The 20,526-nt window shown below is 47.1% G+C and overlaps 1 protein-coding gene across 2 annotated transcripts in view; it reads left to right on the top strand.

Moving 5' to 3' along the window:
- The window catches only part of ITPR2 (inositol 1,4,5-trisphosphate receptor type 2), a 536,947-nt gene that overhangs the window by 461,411 nt on the left and 55,010 nt on the right, over nucleotides 1-20,526 (top strand). For both annotated transcript variants that reach the window (XM_051850872.2, XM_051850873.2), the window contains 2 exons: nucleotides 10,614-10,744; nucleotides 12,030-12,195. In XM_051850872.2, the coding sequence (XP_051706832.1) occupies nucleotides 10,614-10,744; nucleotides 12,030-12,195 (297 nt within the window). The remainder of the gene's footprint in view (nucleotides 1-10,613; nucleotides 10,745-12,029; nucleotides 12,196-20,526) is intronic.

Raw genomic sequence — 20,526 nt, 5'->3', positions numbered from 1 at the left:
ATATATATATATATATATAAATGGCCAACCTGACTTTTCTAGAAAAGCAGGGCCTTTTGAGACAGTTTATAAAAATATAATCACAATTATTTTGTATGCAAAAATCAGGTTAATGTACAGACAAAAAGGCGGAAGTTCATGGGCGTTTAGCATTTATGAGCAATTCAAATGTATCGTGTTTTGGTGTTTTACTTTAGTGGGGAGGATTGGTGGGTGGGCATCCCCAGTGAGTCAGCCTCGTGCCTTATGCTTTCTGGCTTCCCACGGGGTACCAGTGATTTTAGAATTTTTTTCCTGGTGAAAATAGTTTAAATCTGCATTTCCATAATGAACTGATTATAATTAAAGCACAAGACTAACAAACCAGAAGTTTTCAGCTGCACTTAGAGTTTCAAATGTGTCTGTGTCAATCTCTTACTTTCTCAGAAACTGTGGGGAGCAGCCCGGACTGGACTGAGTTACTGGAATTAAGACTTATTCTATGCATCTGCTCTCCCACAATATGGCGCTGGGAGAGAAGTAAACAGCTTCCACACAGCTGCCTCCAGTTCAGCTAATAAACTGTAGGACTTGCTCCTGATTGGAGGAGAGCAGCGTACTCGGCGTGTGGGCAGCCGAGTTAGGATTGGCGGAGGAGGACTATAAAGGAGGAGAGAGACGGCATGCACCAGGAACATCTAAGGGGAACATCTAGCTGAAGGAACACCTGTGCAGCCCCCCGAGAGCCGGCCGGCGGTGTGCCGCTCCCCTGCGGAAGTGGGGAATGTGGCCAGGGGGAACTGCCCTTCCACGGAGGTGGAAGGGATAGTAGCCAACCCGGGAAGAACCAGCAGCAAACCCGGGGAGGGCCGAGCAGACGAAAGAACGGCGCAGGGTCCTGTGTCGTTCCTCCACGAAGAGGGGGAGCGACATAATGGTGCCGTGACTCGGATAGGAAACCTGACTCGGATAGGAAACCTAGGACGGATAGGAAACCTAGGACGGATAAAAAAACTTAGGAGGGAAGAAACGGGAAGAACTGGGAAAATATCGGAGAGAGAGACTAGCAAACAGCCTAGGGAAAATACCGGAGAGAGAGACTAGCAAACAGCCTAGGGAAAAGCCGGACGAAAAAGGTACCGGAAGAAGCTATTGAAAGCCTAGGCATAGACTCAGATACGGACTACGGGGGGAAGCTGGGAGAAATCTCTAAGGTCGAAAGCGAAAGTGAAAGCTAGAACAAACAGACTCGGACGCGGACTGTGGGGAGAGGCCAGGATAAATGAGGGAGGAATATTGTTGGAGGAAAGCTTGGGGAAACATACCGGGTAGAGAAAAATGTTAGGGAAATTGAAGCCGTGGGGGGCAGGCCAAGGCGGAAACGAAAGCCACTTTGGGATTCTCAAGTTAGCCCGGGAATAGGGGGCGAAAAGTTGAAACCAGAAGCTGAAACGTAAGCCAGATTGGGATCCGTCTGATTAGCCCGGGGAGCAAAGGACGGGAAGCCAAACCGTGGGGCGGAGACGTACGCTGGGTTGAATTCGCCAGGCTAGCCCGGGGAACTTAGATTGAATGCTAGTGGCGGACACGTAAGCTACGCTGTGTGACTCGCGGAAGCCGCCGCGTGCAGAGAGAGCACGGGGCGTGAATAGATAGGGAGGGGGGCTGGCGCGAGGCCGTGGTTCAGACGCGAAAGGGTTAAGTGTGAGACCGCGGAGTGTGCGCGCAAAGCCGAGCCGCGCAAAGCCGAGCCGCGCAGATGAGAGAGAAGCGGGCTGAAGCGGCTCAGCCGGAAAGCCGCGGAGAAATAGCCTCGGGGCGGAGCCTGCCGGCAGGGCGAGACGCCGGGAAGCCGCAGGGATAAGAGAAACAGAAGTTTAGAAGTAAAGTGAGAGAAATAGGAATGCTGGAAGATAGAAGTAAAATGGGAGAAATAGGAATGCCCGGAGATAGAGAAATAGAGAAATAGAAAGGCCTCCCTACAACACTGCAATGTGAGAGCTTGGATTCGGTCTGCCTGATTAAGTGAGGCGATGAGCACGATGAGCACCTGCGGGCAGCTAGCAGCTTATGCGCCGCAGGTCACCGAAGACAGGCACGAATTAACATCAGTAAGGCCTCCCCCACAATACGGCAATGAGAAGGCTTGGATTCGGTTTGCCTGATTGTTAGGGCTTGTAAGCCCCTGCAGGCAGAGCAGAGCATGCGCTGCGGGGCACCGAACACAGGCACGCATCAGCGCCTAAAAACCTCCTCACAACATGGCGAAGAGAGGACCCGGATTCGGTTTGCCTGATTGATAGGACTTGTAAGAGCCTGTGGCAACTCTAGCAAGTAGAGCAGAGTGTGTGCCGCGGGACACCGAAGACAGGCGCGTATCATCGCCAAAAATAAAAAGAAAGGGGGATCTGTGGGGAGCAATCCGGACTGGACTAAGTTACTGGAATTAAGACTTATTCTATGCATCTGCTCTCCCACAATATGGCGCTGGGAGAGAAGTAAACAGCTTCCGCACAGCTGCCTCCAGTTCAACCAATAAACTGTAGGACTTGCTCCTGATTGGAGGAGAGCAGCGTACTCGGCGTGTGGGCAGCCGAGTTAGGATTGGCGGAGGAGGACTATAAAGGAGGAGAGAGACGGCATGCACCAGGAACATCTAAGGGGAACATCTGAGGGAACACCTGTGCAGCCCCCCGAGACGAGCCGGCCGGCGGTGTGCCGTTCCCCTGCGGAAGTGGGGAATGCGGCCAGGGGGAACTGCCCTTCCACGGAGGTGGAAGGGATAGTAGCCAACCCGGGAAGAACCAGCAGCAAACCCGGGGAGGGCCGAGCAGACGAAAGAACGGCGCAGGGTCCTGTGTCGTTCCTCCACGAAGAGGGGGAGCGACATAATGGTGCCGTGACTCGGATATGAAGCCTAGGCAGGGTCCTGTGTCGTTCCTCCACAAAGAGGGGGAGCGACATAATGGTGCCGTGACTCGGATAGGAAACTTAGGAGGGAAGAAACGGGAAGAAGTGGAAAATATCGGAGAGAGAGACTAGCAAAGAGCCTAGGTGCCGGAAGAAGCTATTGAAAGCCTAGGCATAGACTCGGATATGGACTGTGGGAAAGAAGTTAGGATTGAAAGCGAAAGTGAAAGCTTTCATAGACTTGGATGCGGACTATGGCGGGGAAGCTAGGAGATTGAAAGCGAAAGTGAAACCTGGAGGAGGCTTGGACTCGGATATGGACTGTGGGAAAGAAGTTAGGATTTAAAGTGAAAGCAAGAAGAAACTTAGACTTAGATACGGACTGCAGGTTGAAAGTGAAAGTGAAACCTAGAAGAAACTTAGACTCGGATACGGACTGTGGGGAGAAGCCAGGAGAAATGAGGGAGGAATATTGTTGGAAGAAAACTTAGGGAAACATACCGGGTAGAGAAAAATGTTAGGGAGGATGAAGCCGCGAGTGCAGGCCGAGGCGGAAACGTAAGCCACCTTGGAATTCTTCAAGTCACCCCAGGGAGCAAGAGGCGAAGATCTGGAACCAGAGACGTGGGCCGCCAGGTTGGAATTCGCCAGGTTAGTCCGGGGAACTTGGATTGAATACTAGTGGCTGAGACGTAAGCTACGCTGTGTGACTCGCGGAAGCCGCCGCGTGCAGAGAGAGCACGGGGCGTGAATAGATAAGGAACGCGGGGCTGGCGCGAGGCCGTGGTGCGGGTGCGAAGTGCATGGAGACCGCGGAGCGTGCGCGCAGAGCCGGGAACCTGCCGGCGGGGCGAGGCGCCGGGAAGACGCGCAGAGCCGTGAAGCCGCCGCGGGGCGGGTGCCGAGAAGCAGCCTCGGGGCGGGCACCGGAAAGTCGCGGGGATAAGAGAAACAGAAGTTTAGAAGTAAAATGAGAGAAATAGGAATGCTGGAAGATAGAAGTAAAATGGGAGAAATAGGAATGCCCGGAGATAGAGAAATAGAAAGGCCTCCCCTCAACATGGCAATAAGAAAGCTTGGATTCGGTCTGCCTGATTAAGTGAGGCGATGAGCACCTGCGGCGGCTAGCAGCTTATGCGCCGCAGGTCACCGAAGACAGGCACGAATTAACATCAGTAAGGCTTCCCCCACAATACAACAATTAGGAGGCTTGGATTCGGTCTGCCTAATTAAGGTGGTAAGCGCCAGCAGGCGGCTCGACCAGAGTGTGAGCCGCAGGTCACCGAACACAGGCACGCATCAGCGCCTAAAAACCTCCTCACAACATGGCGAAGAGAGGACCCGGATTCGGTTTGCCTGATTGATAGGACTTGTAAGAGCCTGTGGCAACTCTAGCAAGTAGAGCAGAGTGTGTGCCGCGGGACACCGAAGACAGGCGCGTATCATCGCCAAAAATAAAAAGAAAGGGGGATCTGTGGGGAGCAATCCGGACTGGACTGAGTTACTGGAATTAAGACTTATTCTATGCATCTGCTCTCCCACAATATGGCGCTGGGAGAGAAGTAAACAGCTTCCACACAGCTGCCTCCAGTTCAGCTAATAAACTGTAGGACTTGCTCCTGATTGGAGGAGAGCAGCGTACTCGGCGTGTGGGCAGCCGAGTTAGGATTGGCGGAGGAGGACTATAAAGGAGGAGAGAGACGGCATGCACCAGGAACATCTAAGGGGAACATCTAGCTGAAGGAACACCTGTGCAGCCCCCCGAGAGCCGGCCGGCGGTGTGCCGCTCCCCTGCGGAAGTGGGGAATGTGGCCAGGGGGAACTGCCCTTCCACGGAGGTGGAAGGGATAGTAGCCAACCCGGGAAGAACCAGCAGCAAACCCGGGGAGGGCCGAGCAGACGAAAGAACGGCGCAGGGTCCTGTGTCGTTCCTCCACGAAGAGGGGGAGCGACAAGAAACCATAAAAATTATCAAATAATTTGATTATTAAAAATATTGAAAATGTCATTTTTTTAACTTTTAAAAAATTTATTAATTTTTTTACATTTTTTTTAACTTTTATTTAATGAATATAAATTTCCAAAGTACGGCTTATGGATTACAATGGCTTCCCCCCCATATCGTCTCTCCCACCCGCATCCCTCCCCTTTCACACTCCCTCTCCCCTTCCATTCACAAGAGGATTCATTTTCGATTCTCTTTATATACAGAAGATCAGTTTAGCATATATTAAGTAAAGATTTCAACAGTTTGCTCCCACACAAACATAAAGTGAAAAATAATAGATGATTTTTTAAATGATGATGAAATCAGATCAGACCTATTGTCATGTTTAATCCCAGTGAGAGTCAAGTTGGGAATTGATAATTTTTTTTTTTTTTTTTTTACAGAAGATCAGTTTAGTATACAGTAAGTAAAGATTTCAACAGTTTGCACCCCCATAGAAACACAAAGCGAAATATACTGTTTGAGTATTCATTATAGCATTAAGTCTCAATGTACAGCACATTAAGGACAGAGATCTTACATGAGGAGTAAGTGCACAGTGACTCCTGTTGTTGACTTTACAAATTGACACTCCTGTTTATGGCATCAGTAATCTCCCTATGCACCAGTCATGAGTTTCCAAGGCTATGGAAGCCTTTTGAGTTCACCGACTCTTGTCTTGTTTAGACAAGGTCATATTCAAAGTGGAGGTTCTCTCCTCCCTTCAGAGAAAGGTACCTCCTTCTTTGATGACCTGTTCTTTCCACTGGGATCTCACTCACAGAGATCTTTCATTTAGGGTTTTTTTTTTTTTTTTTTTTTTTTTTTGCCAGAGTGTGTTGGCTTTATCCCTCTTAGTAGTTTTTTTTTTTTTTTGTCTGTTCTACTTAATATGACTGGTTTAATTCTGTAATTAATACACAGTTATTCTTAAATGTTGAAATTTAACTGAAATATGATCCCTGTTAAACATAAGAGTAGGAATAAGAGAGGGAAGAGATGTACAATTTGGGACATGCTCAAGCTGACTTGCCCCAAATGGTAGAGTTAGAAATATACCAGGGGACTCCAATTCAATCCAATCAAGGTGGCATGTACAATGCCATCTCACTAGTCCAAGTGATCAATTTCAGTTCACAATTGATCGTAATGAAAGGACTAAGAGTCAAAGGGAGCACATAAACAAGTCTAGTACCTGCTAATACTAACCGATAGAATAAATAAAGGGGAGAGTGATCCAACATGGGAAGCGAGATACTCAGCAGATTCATGGAATGGTGGATGTCCTAAACAGCACTCTGGCCTCAGAATCAGCCCTAAAGGCATTCAGATCTGGCTGAAAAGCCCATGAGAGTATTTCAGGCATGGAAAGCCAACACACTCTGGGAAATGTCATTTTTATAGACTCTTATTCAAACATGGCCAGTATTAAAAAAACTCTAGGCTGATAGCTCATTGAAAGGGAACCATTTGACAGCCAATAGAATTGACATTGTTATTCTTTCCTTCGTAGGAAACACCTTTCATTGTACTATGAAACAATTACCAGTATTTCAGGGGAAATTCTAATATACTAGGGAAAGAGTTACCAATAGTCAGCTGAGCGTGGGTCATTGACCTTAACATTGCTCACCCACAGAGTTGTTGATGATACTGAAACCATGCCCTCTCGTAGGGCTTTTGCAGTCACCTGTCAGTGGTAGTGATGACCGTGCTAAGCTGGAATTCGGTGAGTGCCCGCTTGGTACGAAGCCCTGTTCTCTCTGTGTGCACATGTCATTGTTTGGAGTATCCTCATATGAAAAGTTCGCTCCTCTCTCCTTAGGTTTGTAAACAGCCGCGCTCTCTGGCTTCTTTTAAAACCACCGCTGCTTTTGTCGCTACTGCTTGGCCACTGTCCGCTGAGCCGTTGTTCTTGCATCTGAAATCCTTTCCTGCTGCCGTCTGCTCTGCTGTGCTACAGGCACTCCTGGGTCCCCGTTGGAACTCCCTCTGGATTCTGCCGTTCCCTCTTCCTTCACCACCGCGTTGCCCTGTCAGTCAGCCTGCCTGGGCTTTCTCCTGCTGTTTCCCTGTGGCCTGTCTTCTCCTTCACTGTTGACCTTCTTCCTCTTGTTTCCTGATGGCCTCAGCTATAACTCCGGTGATCGTTTCTCCCCGCTGCCTTTGACCCTTGTGTTGTTTCGTCACTGCTTGGGGTCGTTTCTACCCCTTGGATCGCAGTATTCTCCCAGCTCTGTTGTCCGGTCTGAAATTTTTAAACGTTTTCTTACTTTCTCAACCTTACAAGCGTTAAGAATCATCTGAGATTGTTTCTTTCCTGTATCAAAGCAGCCTGCACCCAGTTCCCCCTCTGAGTGGCCTTGTCCTCAGTCTGATGGGAGTGTCCTTTTCCCAAGGCAGCCCTGGCTGGAGCGCCTCAGTGTGGTAGTGAAGCTGCCTCCCCCAGACCTGAAGACCATCAGCTGCCTCGTGTCATCCCTTCCCTGTGTCCTGCCATTCCCCCGAAGGAGGCTCACTGCGCAGCAGGCTTCCCGAGTGGTCTCTCCACCTCCACACATGCTGCTTCTACTGCATCTGACCTACCCCCACTCTCCCACTTGTCAGAAATCATTTCTTTGATGTTCCCCAACCCCTCTGCCCCTTGCTCAGCTTCCCACAATGCCCCAAGACCTGCCCAGTAACACCTAGACTCCCTGCAGCTGTACCTGCTGCTTTGTTTGCTGTTCATCACACAAGCACGCATTTCTCTACCTCTCGGCATCTCCACCCATGCCACGTGACATGCCGCTCTACTCAAGTCTAGGTCACTAACTATTCAAGCAAACTCCGACTCCACATTAATTACAGGACCACGCTCTGATTCACACTGGTATGAAATGCTGTCTCCCTGTTTTGATCTCTTGGCTGCACTTCTGCATCTTGTACATGTTGTATCTCATCTGCTTCACCAGCTAGATTGCAAACCTGCTTGCCCTGATGAAAGCTGTCCGGTGGCTCTCGGCAAGCAGTTTAAACTCTTCAGCCACTCCATGAACTGCTCCCTGCCGTCCTCTCTGTGTCTGCCACACTGCTGTGCACGTGCCAGAGGCCCAGCCATCGCCATCCACCTCCAGTGCCTCAACACACCTATGCGTGCTTGCCTCGTGTCTTTGTTCAGCCCATCTTATCTGCCAGGAAAGACTCCTGCACTCGTTTACTGGCCGTGCGTGGCCTTCTCTCCACACTCAGCTCAGCACCTAGCACCCCAGTCGGGGAGATGGCCATCCGTCATGCCTCTGTAGCAGCCCATGGCCCTGCACGGCCTTCATTCATCCGCTCACTCTCCTGTTCTGGAATCCCAACTTTCCCGTAGACTGGGACACCTCCGTCTTTCCCACCTGTATACCTAGCACCTAGCCCAGTAGTTGTTGGTTCAGTGAATAAGGCAGATAGGACTTGGGGGAGGACCAGCTGGTTATACAGGTAGCCATAAGGTGCCATTTACCTAGATGAATTTGTCCCAACTCAGGGCCTGACTTCCAACCTGAAGGCCTGGAGGTCTTCATATTGGAAGTAGGATTTTTTGTGTGAAGCTCATAGAAGTTCCTGTGTAAAACCAGGATGCCTGTGCACTGATTACTGTTGAGGGAATCGCTGGACAACTGTTAGCATAGACCCCTGTTCTTATGCCACAAAGAAAGCCAATTCTCATTTTTATTTGCGTCCAATCTGTAGTTGTTAATCACATGAATTGTGTGTGCATTTTACTAGCTTTCTTCTTAGTGAGAAGCAACCTCATTTCCAAATTCTTGGGGAGAGATAGGAACATGTTCCTGTGGCTTCTATATCCTGATTTATCTGTCAGTTAATCAGTCACATTTGTTGTGACATGACCAGTAGTTCCTGAATGAATAAATGTAAGATTGTTTGATTGAAAGTCTCACCATGACAAAACGACAGGTAAATATACTCCACATGATGTCACTATTGGAAAACCATGATTCTCTTTAAAAATTCTTTCTACTCTCTTACACAGTTCGGCTCTTCTGCTTTGCATTCTTCCTAGCCATCATGTTGGAATCCCCACCCCCCGACCCCTGCCAGGCATGCACACACCCCATGTGCTGGAACCCAGCAAGCGGGGGACAGCAGAGCCTTCTCCACTCTTGTATCTGGCTTCCTTGTCTGTCCTGCTCCAGCTGCAGCCACCACAAGCCTCACCTCTTCCCTACACCCTCTGCCTCCAAAAGCGGTTCTTCTCTCCCTTTCCAAATCGGAATGTTCCTTGGCTCTGCTTTAAGGTCAGGGATCACAGATTCTGCCCATATCTTTGATGCTGCATTTTGTGACCGTCGAGCCCTGACTTCAGCCCTTATGTTAAGGTGTAGCCCAGCATGTTTAAAAAAGCGCTGAGCAAACTTGGGGTCAGCGCTGTGGCACAACAGGTCAAACCTCTGCCTGTGAAGCAGCATCCCACATCAGAGTGCTGGTTTAAGCTCCGGTTGTTCCACTTCTGATGTAGCTCCCTTCTGATGCTCCTGAGACGTCAGCAGAATATGGTCCAAGGACTTGGGTCCCTGCCACCCCTGTAGGAGCCCTGGATGGAGCTCCAGCCTCCTGGCTTCAGCCTGGCCCAGCCTTATCTGTTGTGACCATAGCGGGAGTGAAACAGGGGATGGAAGATCTGTCTCTGTCTCTCTGTCTCTCTCTATAACTCTGCCTTTCAAATAAGTAAGTAAATCTAGGAGTATAAAAGAGTGAGCAAAGTAAAAATATCAGAATCCCTCAGCCACATGATGTTAAAGTCATCTCAGAACAGGAAATTCAGCCTTTTCATAGCAAAGTACTAAACAGGCTGTTGGCTGTGGGTCATGTACATGGACTTGGACTGCTTCTCTTGTGTGCTTGGTCTTGTTGTTAATTTTACACTCATGTCTCATCACACAAGCTGGCTGCACAGTCCCAAAATTCAATTCCACGGTGGTTCTCTAACCTTGTACTGACAAAAATCCACTTCAGTTCATTTACCAATATTAGGAATTCCTGATTTTAAGCATCTAGTTTAATATGAGTTTTTCTGTACTTTAGGTGACTAAAATTATGTTTAATTTTTGATATCTGTACTTTTAAGTAAAATTAGACTGGGAATTTTACTGTTTTGTCTTCACTTTTTAAGTAGATTTTTTTTTGCATACATACATTGCATTTCTTATCAGTACCTCCAAATTGATTCTTAAAAGCTTAGACATGTAACCCCAATAAAGAAATAATAAAAGCTGCTGCAAGATTTAAGCACCTGCTGAGTGTGTGCACCAGTCTCTGTGTGTAATCCTTGAAGAATCACTGGAAGGGTGTAAGCATTAAACAGCCTCTCCATTGTACAGATGAGGAAGTTAAAGTTCAGTAACTGGCCCCACAGTCAACGGAAACAGAGGAGAACTTGTAGGCAGGTCTGTCTGGCTTCCCGGTGCATGGTCTTTCCTCTGGCTGACTTGGTTCTGTCTTTAGCAGGTTTTATCACAGCCTTCTGACTACATTAGTGCGCGGCGAATATGAACCCTCTGATATCTCATGCCTTCATTTTGCCGTTTTTCCCTCTACAGAAAAAAATATTTTAGGATATTATTTCTATGGCTAAATCAGTAGGTGAAATAAATGCCATGTCACTTCCAAAAATTATGTCCTTGGAAGCAGGTAGTAGTAAATTTCCAAATGCTGGCTTGCTATCCTGTTTAACTTCTGTGTGTTTTGACAGCTGGGGAGGAATATGAAGATGGAATTGAAAGGACCTGTGACACCCTGCTTATGTGCATCGTCACGGTGTTGAACCAGGGCCTCAGGAACGGCGGGGGCGTCGGGGACGTGCTGAGAAGGCCATCCAAGGATGTAAGCCTGAGAACTCAGATTACTGTTCAACCTCTCCTACCAGAATTTGCAGTGTGGCTTTGGTTTCAGGATAACACTTGTGCATTTTACAAGGCTGCTTCAAAAATTTCATGGAAAATAAAATGAAAAGATAAGCTTGTTTGGGTACAAAAAATCTTTGAAATTCACACATAGTTTTTTTTAAATAAACATTTTTTCATGAATTTTCCACAGACCCACTCCCCTTTTATGTGGGAATTTCAAAAAAAATTGCACCCAAATAAAATTATATTTTAATTCCATTTTCTTGCAATTTTCTGAAGTACACATATGTGATTAACATGTAATGGTATAACCATTAAAACCAATTAATTGCATACTAGTATTGCATAGAAATATATAATGTTCTAAAAAAAATCTATGCGTGGCAGTAGGGTTATGCAGTGTTCCCATGTCTCACCTGTGTGTTGTGTTACAGTTACCAAAGCTTGGCTGTGACTTTATACAGGGGTTCACTGTTGCAGGAGTAGCAAAAGTGAGGCTGTCTCTTCTCTACTGGGTTTCCCAAGCACAAAGATTTACTCTTCACTTCTGCATAGGAGTAGGCTCTGTTACTGATCCATGGTGAATCTAAACCTTAAACAAATTCTAACAGGATTTCCTCTGTTAAAATGGCAAGGCAGAAAAGTCTCCCAGGAATTGCACAATTTTGGAGCACGACGGATCTTAGTTCTCCAAGAGGCCAGCTGTAGCATGTCGTCGAGTCGTCTAACGTCCTAAGCCCAGGTCCTGCATCTGTGGAGCAACTGGATTGCCCAGTCGCTAAGTGTATTTCAGTGCTGCTCAGCAGGGAGATGTAAGCGTGCATTGTTTGCACTTGACCCTGTGAGAACTAACGTGCTCCGGAAACTGACAAATCACTGGGTCCTGTTCAGCTCCCTGACTTCTGGCCTTTGGGACTGGTATTTAACTACCTCTTGGGGAGCGTCTGGAACAGGGGCCTGCTGTGCCAAAATGCTGTTAGCAGAATGGCATAGTAAAGTGGTTTATAGAGAAAGGTAAATCCCTGCACTGAGAGAAAAGTACGTCAGCCCTGGTGAAATGGAAGGGGCTCTGGGAATCGGCGGGGCAGTTGACACTTAAAATAAAGATCGTAAGTGAGTTCTACTTGCTTTTTCCAACGTGCATCACTACTTCTATTCATTCTGCAAGCACAAATGTGTTCTCTGTACCAGACGATGTACTGAATCCACATGCTTCGAAGATGTGGATGGGTGACACATGTATTTTTAAATTTGTATTTCAGGAGCCCTTGTTTGCTGCCCGAGTGGTCTACGATCTCCTCTTCTTTTTCATTGTCATCATCATCGTCCTTAATTTGATTTTCGGTGTTATCATTGACACCTTTGCTGATCTCAGAAGTGAAAAACAGAAAAAGGAAGAAATTCTGAAGACGACCTGTTTCATCTGTGGTAAGTGTTCTCCAGAAGGCCAGCTAATCGATGAGTAAACTGTGTAGCAGGAAACAGCGGTGAGAATGATTTTTATTTGTCATGCTTTGGGAAAAATTATTTCAAAATGAAGGCTGGATACAATTCAGATTATGTAACTGAGCATCAGGCTGGAATTCTGCTTCCAGAAATAGATAGAAGAATCATATCCCAAAGCTATCCTGTCATTATTTCTGCAATTTATATGCTTCTCTGAGTATAGAATGTGATACAAAATGCCAAAAAGTTTTACCACTGGCAAATGAGTTTTTAATGACAATAACATATTGTTTATACAGCAGAGTGATTTTTATGTAATTTTGTAAGATTAGAAATCTAAGAATGATTTATCCAGCAGCTTGAACCTCTATGAACTGATATCACTGTGTTTTAGATTATGAGCTGTGCCATCTAAATTTTAAAGCTCTCTCTCCCTGTCTCTCTCTCTCACAAACAGCCCACACCTCCTCCCTTGCTCCCACCATTTCTCATAGACCCACCCCACCTTCTCTTTACCCTCCTCATTCTCTTTGTCTTGGACCCTGTCTCTGTAACCATCACCCTTTGTGGCTCTCATCCCTGTAGCGGCCTCCTGCATCCTAGAATCTTCCGCCTTGTTTAGATAATCACCAGCTCTGAGTTTCCCTCACTCTCCATTTTTCCAGATTCCATTGGAGAATCTTTTGGTAAAAGCCACAAAATAAGCCTACAGCATTACTCTGTGTAACAAATTAGGTCAACAGTAAATCCGATTCCCTCCTTGGTTCATCTGTTGTTGACTGCCTCATTTTCCCTCAGTGGCTTCCGCACACCTTTCCAACATCATTGCAACAGCTGGGGCTGGAGTGGGAGTAATGCTTAATAATGTCCTATACGCCAGGGAAACAAACGTAGGTTTGACGTGCTCTGGTACAGGGTGTTCATAACCTGCTGCAGGATGCAAACGCTAACAATAGTATTGCTGTCTTGTGTGTTGGGGGAAGTGATAGACAAGTTCTTGGGGAGCTGCTGGTACCTACAGGAGGGGCACCTCTGAAGGCTGGGGCAGGGAGTAGGGACAAGGACTCAGGAAAGCTTAGAAATGATGATGATTTTTTTTTTTTTTTACAGAAGATCAGTTTAGTGTACATTAAGTAAAGATTTCAATCGTTTGCACCCCCATAGAAACACAAAGTGAAATATACTGTTTGAGTACTCGTTATAGCATTAAGCCTCAGTGTACAGCACATTAAGGACAGAGATCTTACATGAGGAGTAAGTGCACAGTGACTCCTGTTGTTGACTTTACAAATTGACACTCCTGTTTATGGCATCAATAATCTCCCTATGCACCAGTCATGAGTTTCCAAGGCTATGGAAGCCCCTTGAGTTCTCCGACTCTTATCTTGTTTAGACAAGGTCATAGTCAAAGTGGAGGTTCTCTCCTCCCTTCAGAGAAAGGCACCTCCCTCTTTGAAGACCTGTTCCTTCCACTGGGATCTCACTCACAGAGATCTTTTTGCCAGAGTGCCTTGGCTTTCCATGCCTGAAATACTCTCATGGGCTTTTCAGCCAGATCCGAGTGCCTTTAGGGCTGATTCTGAGGCCAGAGTGCTATTTAGGACATCCGCCATTCTATGAGTCTGCTGAGTATCTCACTTCCCATGTTGGATCACTCTCCCCTTTATTTATTCTATCGGTTAGTGTTAGCAGATACTAGACTTGTTTATGTGCTCCCTTTACTCTTAGTCCTTTCATTATGATCAATTGTGAACTGAAATTGATCACTTGGAATAGTGAGATAAAAAAAAAAAAAAGAAATTTTCAATTCCCAACTTGACTCTCACTGGGATTAAACATGACAATAGGTCTGATCTGATTTCATCATGATTTAAAAAAAAATCATCTATTATTTTTCACTTTATGTTTCTGTGTGGGAACAAACTGTTGAAATCCTTACTTAAGGTATACTAAGCTGATCTTCTGTATATTAAGATAATCGAAAATGAATCTTGATGTGAATGGAAGGGGAGAGGGAGTGGGAAAGGGGAGGGTTGTGGGTGGGAGGGACGGTATGGGGGGGAAAGCCATTGTAACCCATGAGTCGTACTTTGGAAATTTATATTCATTAAATAAAAGATAAAATAAAAAATAAAAAATAAAAAAAAACATGAAAAAAAAAAAAAAAGAAATGATGATGATTGAGCTGAGGCCAAAGATGAAAGGGAGTTAGCCAGACGGAAGTGGGGAGAAGCGGAGTGCTCAGGATAAGCCGAGGCGCAGAGGGCAGTGCAGCCCAGCGGTGTCCTCACTCCCTCTGGGCAGCTCAGCATTGCAGAGCAAGGCATGCCAAGAGAAGCGGTCAGCCAGGTCATGGCCATGAATGTTAGGCAGACGGAGATTTGCCCTGCAGACCTCCAAGGCGAGTGACCCATTGGAGAACTGCACAGGGCTTCATGTTTTGTTCCAACCTCCGTGGCAGCTATGAGATGCCATTCGCTCCTCAGGGGACAGTCCTAGAGGCAGGGTAACCAGCTGGGCCTTGACTGCCACAGTCCGAGGGGAAGGTGACCAAAGTGGCCGTGCAGTTAAAAAGCGAAGCCAGGGTCAGGAAGTATTCAGGAGATAGAGTGTTTACATCTTGGTGGTTCAGATGCACCTGAGAGGTAGCTTGAGTTCCTGTGTGGGAGACTGAGTTTGGGAACAGGTGGAGAAGAGAACGAATTAGAAATGTGCTGATTTAACTTAAGCAGTACTGACTTTGAGGTGTTACAGAGCATCTCAGAGGAAGCTGGTAGGCACAGGTCAGTGTATGAGTCTGAGCCCTGCAGAAAGAGCCTGAACGGAGGACAGGAATCGGGAGATCCTGTTTGTGGTGGTCCTGTGGGGAGTGCAGAGCAGCGCTTCTGGGCTGGACCTTGCACTCTCCTGCTTAGATTTCTTTCATGGGTCACTGTCCTCTCCGGATGTGCAGGACGAAGTGCAGCCTTTGGTAAGCAGACGTAAGATGAGTGGGAAGCACCGGCTTGGAAGAGTTAAGAGAGGAAAAGGAATGTGCACCAAAAAGCTGAGAGTACCAAGTCACAGTGGTGTGCAGAAAGCCGCGAATGTGTGGCGCCAGGGAGGCAGGGAGACGCCGTGGGAGAGAGAACTTAGTTATCAGCTCAGGGAAAGCAGAGAAGGTCATCAACGTGGTTGGAAAGAGCCTTCAGATTTCCTGCTTAGGAAGCATCCGTGACGAGACGCGGAAGAGATGGCGCTGTGTGGTCTGTGTGCAGGAGGAGTCTGCTAGAGGGAAGCAGTGGGAAGGAAGGGTCTCAGCTTTTTTTTTTTTTTTTTTATTGACAGGCAGAGTAGACAGAGAGAAACAGAGAGAAAGGTCTTCCTTTATTGTTGGTTCACCCTCCAATGGCCGCCGCAGCCAGCGCGTTGCGGCCAGTGCACCACGCTGATCCGATGGCAGGAGCCAGGTACTTCTCCTGGTCTCCCATGGGGTGCAGGGCCCAAGTACTTGGGCCATCCTCCACTGCACTCCCGGGCAACAGCAGAGAGCTGGCCTGGAAGAGGGGCAACCAGGACAGAATCCGGTGCCCCGACCGGGACTAGAACCCGGTGTGCCGGCGCCGCAAGGCGGAGGATTAGCCTAGTGAGCCGCGGCGCTGGCCCTGGTCTCAGCTTTTAGACCCGGGTTGGATGGGGGAAAGGAAGACTGAGATGTGACCACAGAAGATGTTGTACAATCGTCTAGGGGCTTGGGGAGGGAGAAGTATGCCCAGAGGCTGGAGAACACTTCTGATGCCTCCGATGATAAACATACCTCCTATCTTTTGGGGAAAAGGGGCCACCCCTGTATACTCTTTCAAATTCTTGTCTATGTGAAATATCAACACTTCTATTCTTCCCAGTGAATTTGTGTGTGGTGCCTCCTTTTTATCTCTTTGTAACAGATCCCTCAGCCTTCCCAAGGATGGTCCTTCCCTTCCTCCGTGTCCTTGATCCTTATGAATGCCACCTCTTCTGAGGCTGTATCCATTCTCTTAGCAGCAGCATGCACGCAAAATAAAAGATGATGATGTACTGAGTACTTCACGTCTGAATTTTCACCTATAGTTTCTCTGCCAATTTTATTCTGAAAAACAAAGACTATGTAGCAGGCATATTACAACCATGGAAGCAGAGATTCGGATCTCTTCAACATCAGTTCATAATCAGTAGAGCCTGGATCTGAACTCGGCTTTAACTAAATGTAAAATCCACTAAGCTGTATTATTCTCCTGAAATGATGGCGTCATAGTCAAGGTCCCAACTCAAGGACAAACAAGCCTGGGGACCCATCCAGGTGCAGGGGTCTAGTGCTGGGGGGCAGAGTTACTGCACGGAAGGGTGAGTTCCACAGCCGAGGAAAGGTGCTGCCTTGGAAACCCTCACGTGTGTCTCCTGGTCTTCCTTTGCCACTGCTTCCTGCATGAACTTCGCAGCTGTCCTGTTGGGGGCACCACCCCTGAGAAAGCCTCTCATGGGAAGAATGGGTCAGAGCAGCGGAAGCCACATCTGAAGATGTGATTCTACCTTCTGTGTTCTAACAACAGCAAGAGCAAACATGAAGAGCAAGATTCCTGCTCCTCTCTGTCTTCATGGACAAAATTCTCTTTGGATTTTCACAGTTACTTAACAACCTACATCCTATAAATTCCTTAAAGTATCCCGGTGACTCTCAGCACCAAATTTCAATGCTCTTCTCAGGCATTGCTGTTAATTCCTGCTCACTTCTCCTGCCTCTAATTGCTTTTTCTCCAGGTCCATCCCGGCTTTCTGCTTCTCCCCAGGCCCCTAAATAAGAGGTTTCGACTTTGTCATCTACCCCTTGCCCTCCCCTTAATACCCTCTTTCTGTGGATGAGTGTCAAACATGCATCCTCGGTGCAGCCCCCGCCCGCCAGGCTCCTCCTGTGTTCAGTTGTTCCCTGGACAGCTGCATGGGCGCGTCTTCCCAGCAGCCAGTCACCATGTCTGAAACCAATGCACCACGTCTTTCCATCGCTTTCCTCCAGCTTAGCTCCTTGTGCTGAGTTCCTGGTTGCTCTTCTCAGTATGCCAGTGTGCCTTTGGTGATCTGGGCTGGGAGACTCACTGTCACTTTTAGCATCTCCTGCTTCCTCTTCCAGGTGCACTAGCTACCACGTGCTGGTGAATCTGCTTTGGCGTTCACACGTGCATCCTTGCACGTTTCCCCACAGTCAAATCTGGTGTTTTTCCAGCTCACCCTGGCTCATACCCCCAAGCACCCTGCTTAGTGCTGCAAGCTCATTTTTCCACTTTGAATCCATCATTTCCTTACTCAAAAAACCATCAGTAATAGCGTAGTCTTGAACGCTGAAACTCTGGGTTTTACTGGCATATAAGGTGCCCCACAGTCTGGCCCCTTCTTTTTCGCTCATGCTTTTATCCATTCTTTCTCCCAGTTGTAGCTCAAGCTCCAGTCCAACTGCATTACTCACCTTTAACTTCCTGGATCTCTGTGTGCTCTCAGTTGTGGGAAACCATTTCAACAACCACAAATGACAGAGCTACTGAACTGCATATTCTCTCTCGTGTACACGTGTGCACATACCCAGCTACGATGCTGTTGTTCCATGAGGCCTTATCTGGTCTTAGCAACCAGAGTAAGCATGTGTGCTCCTACAGTTCTTCTGTCACAGTTAGATGGGGTTACACATATTGTTGTCCTGTCACTTCTGCTGAATGCTGTGTGCGGGCACATGAGTATTATAAAAAGTATATGATCTTTACAGTCAGATAGAAATGGTTCTGCGATGGTTCCACATCCCGGCTCTGGGAGCTTAGCTCTGTGAACTTATCATTCTGAGCTGCTGTTTCCTCGTCTGGAAAATGTGTAACATAGTGCCATGTTTTAGCATTATAGTGAGTATGAATGAAGTCATGTGTGTGAAACTCTCTAGCACAATGCTAAACTAAGAGTCAGCCCTCAACACATGTTAATTTCTCTTCTTTAAGAACTACAGGTCCATCTCTTATCCATTTTATATTTCTTTATGTGTATTGAGGATCATTTATGAATATTTGCTTAATGACTAACTATGCAATAAGTCAGCCCCAGTTTAGCATTATCTCTGTACTTCTGTGGCTTATAACCTACAAAAGCAAGGTGAAACCAGAAGTAGCAAGTTGGTGTACATGGCAGACAGGAAGCTGAAGTTGTTTCAAATTTTGTCACACACCGAGCATTATTTCTGTGAGATGTATGTGTCTACAGGGACGTAGGGTGACGTATCAGGAGCCCCAGGATGTTAGATCAGCCTGGTCTGTTCTCCATAACCTTCATGTTTATGCAAACTTCTAGATGACCATCTAGGTAATTTAAGCTTAATTTAACAGTATTTTATACTAAAGAAAATATGATATTGTAAAGCAGAGAAGATTCGGTATGAACATTTAAAATAAGTTAGAAATTTTTTTAGACCTTGAGAATTGGTCCCAGGCACTTGGGCAGCTAATCCCTGTGACCTTGGTAGCACAAAGGTGCACACTGTCTGCTCTCCTCCCTTATAGGGCCTTCAGCAGACACGTGGGAAGTGTTGTGATGATGACTATCTTGATATGTACTCGTTCCTGGAACCTCTGGCCACATGTTAGATCAGCTATGCATCGTATATGTTTTCAGATGTAATTACAAGAATGATTTAGACAATTGCAATATCTGGGAGTTGGACTAGTAGACTATAAAGTAGCTGTGGGTAATCTAGAAATGGTTCTTGGAAGAGAAGAGTTGAGTGTTAAGTTGTGATATCAAGTAGCAGAGGGCAGCATCTTTACAGCAGAGTTGGCTCCAGGTGTGCACCTTAGGGCTACCCATGTTAGGACAAGCGACGGTGGATCCTGTGACAGGCAGTGGCAGCAGTTGGAACTTCACCAGCGTTGGAGGCAATGGCCAGCTGTTGGAGAATCCAGATGACTTGGAAAACAATTACTAGCAATCCAGAAGGCAATCAGGATAGGCTGGTCATTAGTAAAAGACAGGGCGGAAGCAGCCAGCACAGAAACAGATTAGCTCTTGTATGTGTATTAATCATTGACCTTGAATTACCAGAGATTGGAACTCCAAAGAGAAGGGGCTGTTGATAGACCAGAGGTGACAGAACAACACAGAAGAGAAAAAATTGCTGATAGGTTAGCAGTCCGATCATAAAGGTAGGATGTCCTGCTGTGGTGACATTAGGATAAGCCCGGGCATTCAGCCATGCTTGATGCCTCCCACTCCCTAAATCTAAGCCCTCGCAAACTTGCATTCCACAATCCCTTTTCAGACTCTCTCCTTCACTTACTCAGTTATTCTTGCCAACTTCAGTTGAATGCCTACTGTTTTCCAGACACTGAGCCAGGTACTGGTAATCCAAAAATTCATCAGACAGTAAAGCAGCAGAGGCTGAGACAGAGACAGACAAATTTTCTTAGTAAAGTGTTGCTGGGACAGTGAGGACGGCCCAACTGGTATGTCTTTGGGGTTCAGTGGTGGCAGCGCTTGAACGGAAGCTGGAAGAGGGAATACCTACAGAGACAGGAAAAAAACAAAAAACAAATAGCAGATGGAGGCACAAAGACTCCGAGGCCTTGGTGTGCTGGAAGGTGGTGGAACATCATTTCCAGTTCCCCCGCCCACCGTGAGTTCATGCACAAAGGGGAAGAAGGGCTAAAGAAGCAAGCGTTTAATCAGTTCAGTTTGCTTTGCCTGTAAGATAGCCAGGTGGATTTATCCAGTAGACAGTTGCAAATAGAAACTGAAGTTGAGGAGCGAGGTCGTTCTGGGGAGAAGGGTTGAGAAATCATCAGCAGGACGGTGGGACAGCACAGCTTAGAGAACAAGAAGCTGTGACCACGAGAGACAGCCGTGACGTTTCCCTTGCTGTCCGCCCCCCCACCCCGACCTCCTTCCCCACAATCTTCCTCCGAATCCTGCACCCAGGCAGCTCTGAACGCTCTGCCTCCTCCCAGAAGCCTTCAGGGTACAGTGCAGGTGCTGAACGCCTGTGTCTGAAGCTCTTTGTGGTTTGCACCACACATACAGCACCGTCTTCATTTCCAGATGCTGCCACTCAGCCTCGTCAGAGAACTGATGTCCCCCAGTCCGCGCCACGCCATCTCTTCTGTCCACGTGGCAAATAAATGTTTGTTTAACTCCTGAGTGAGCCTTCCCCTAATGAGAGGTGTTAAGCTGAGCAACTTATTAAATCGTTTTCACTATTTTCTCACCGTAATGAACCGCTTTAATTATAACAGCATATTTAGACGTCTGTATGGTTATCAGCGTAGATAGATG

Source organism: Oryctolagus cuniculus, chromosome 9 (genome assembly GCF_964237555.1).
Source record: "Oryctolagus cuniculus chromosome 9, mOryCun1.1, whole genome shotgun sequence".
NCBI lineage: Eukaryota > Metazoa > Chordata > Mammalia > Lagomorpha > Leporidae > Oryctolagus > Oryctolagus cuniculus.
This window is presented reverse-complemented; position numbering and strand designations above follow the sequence as displayed.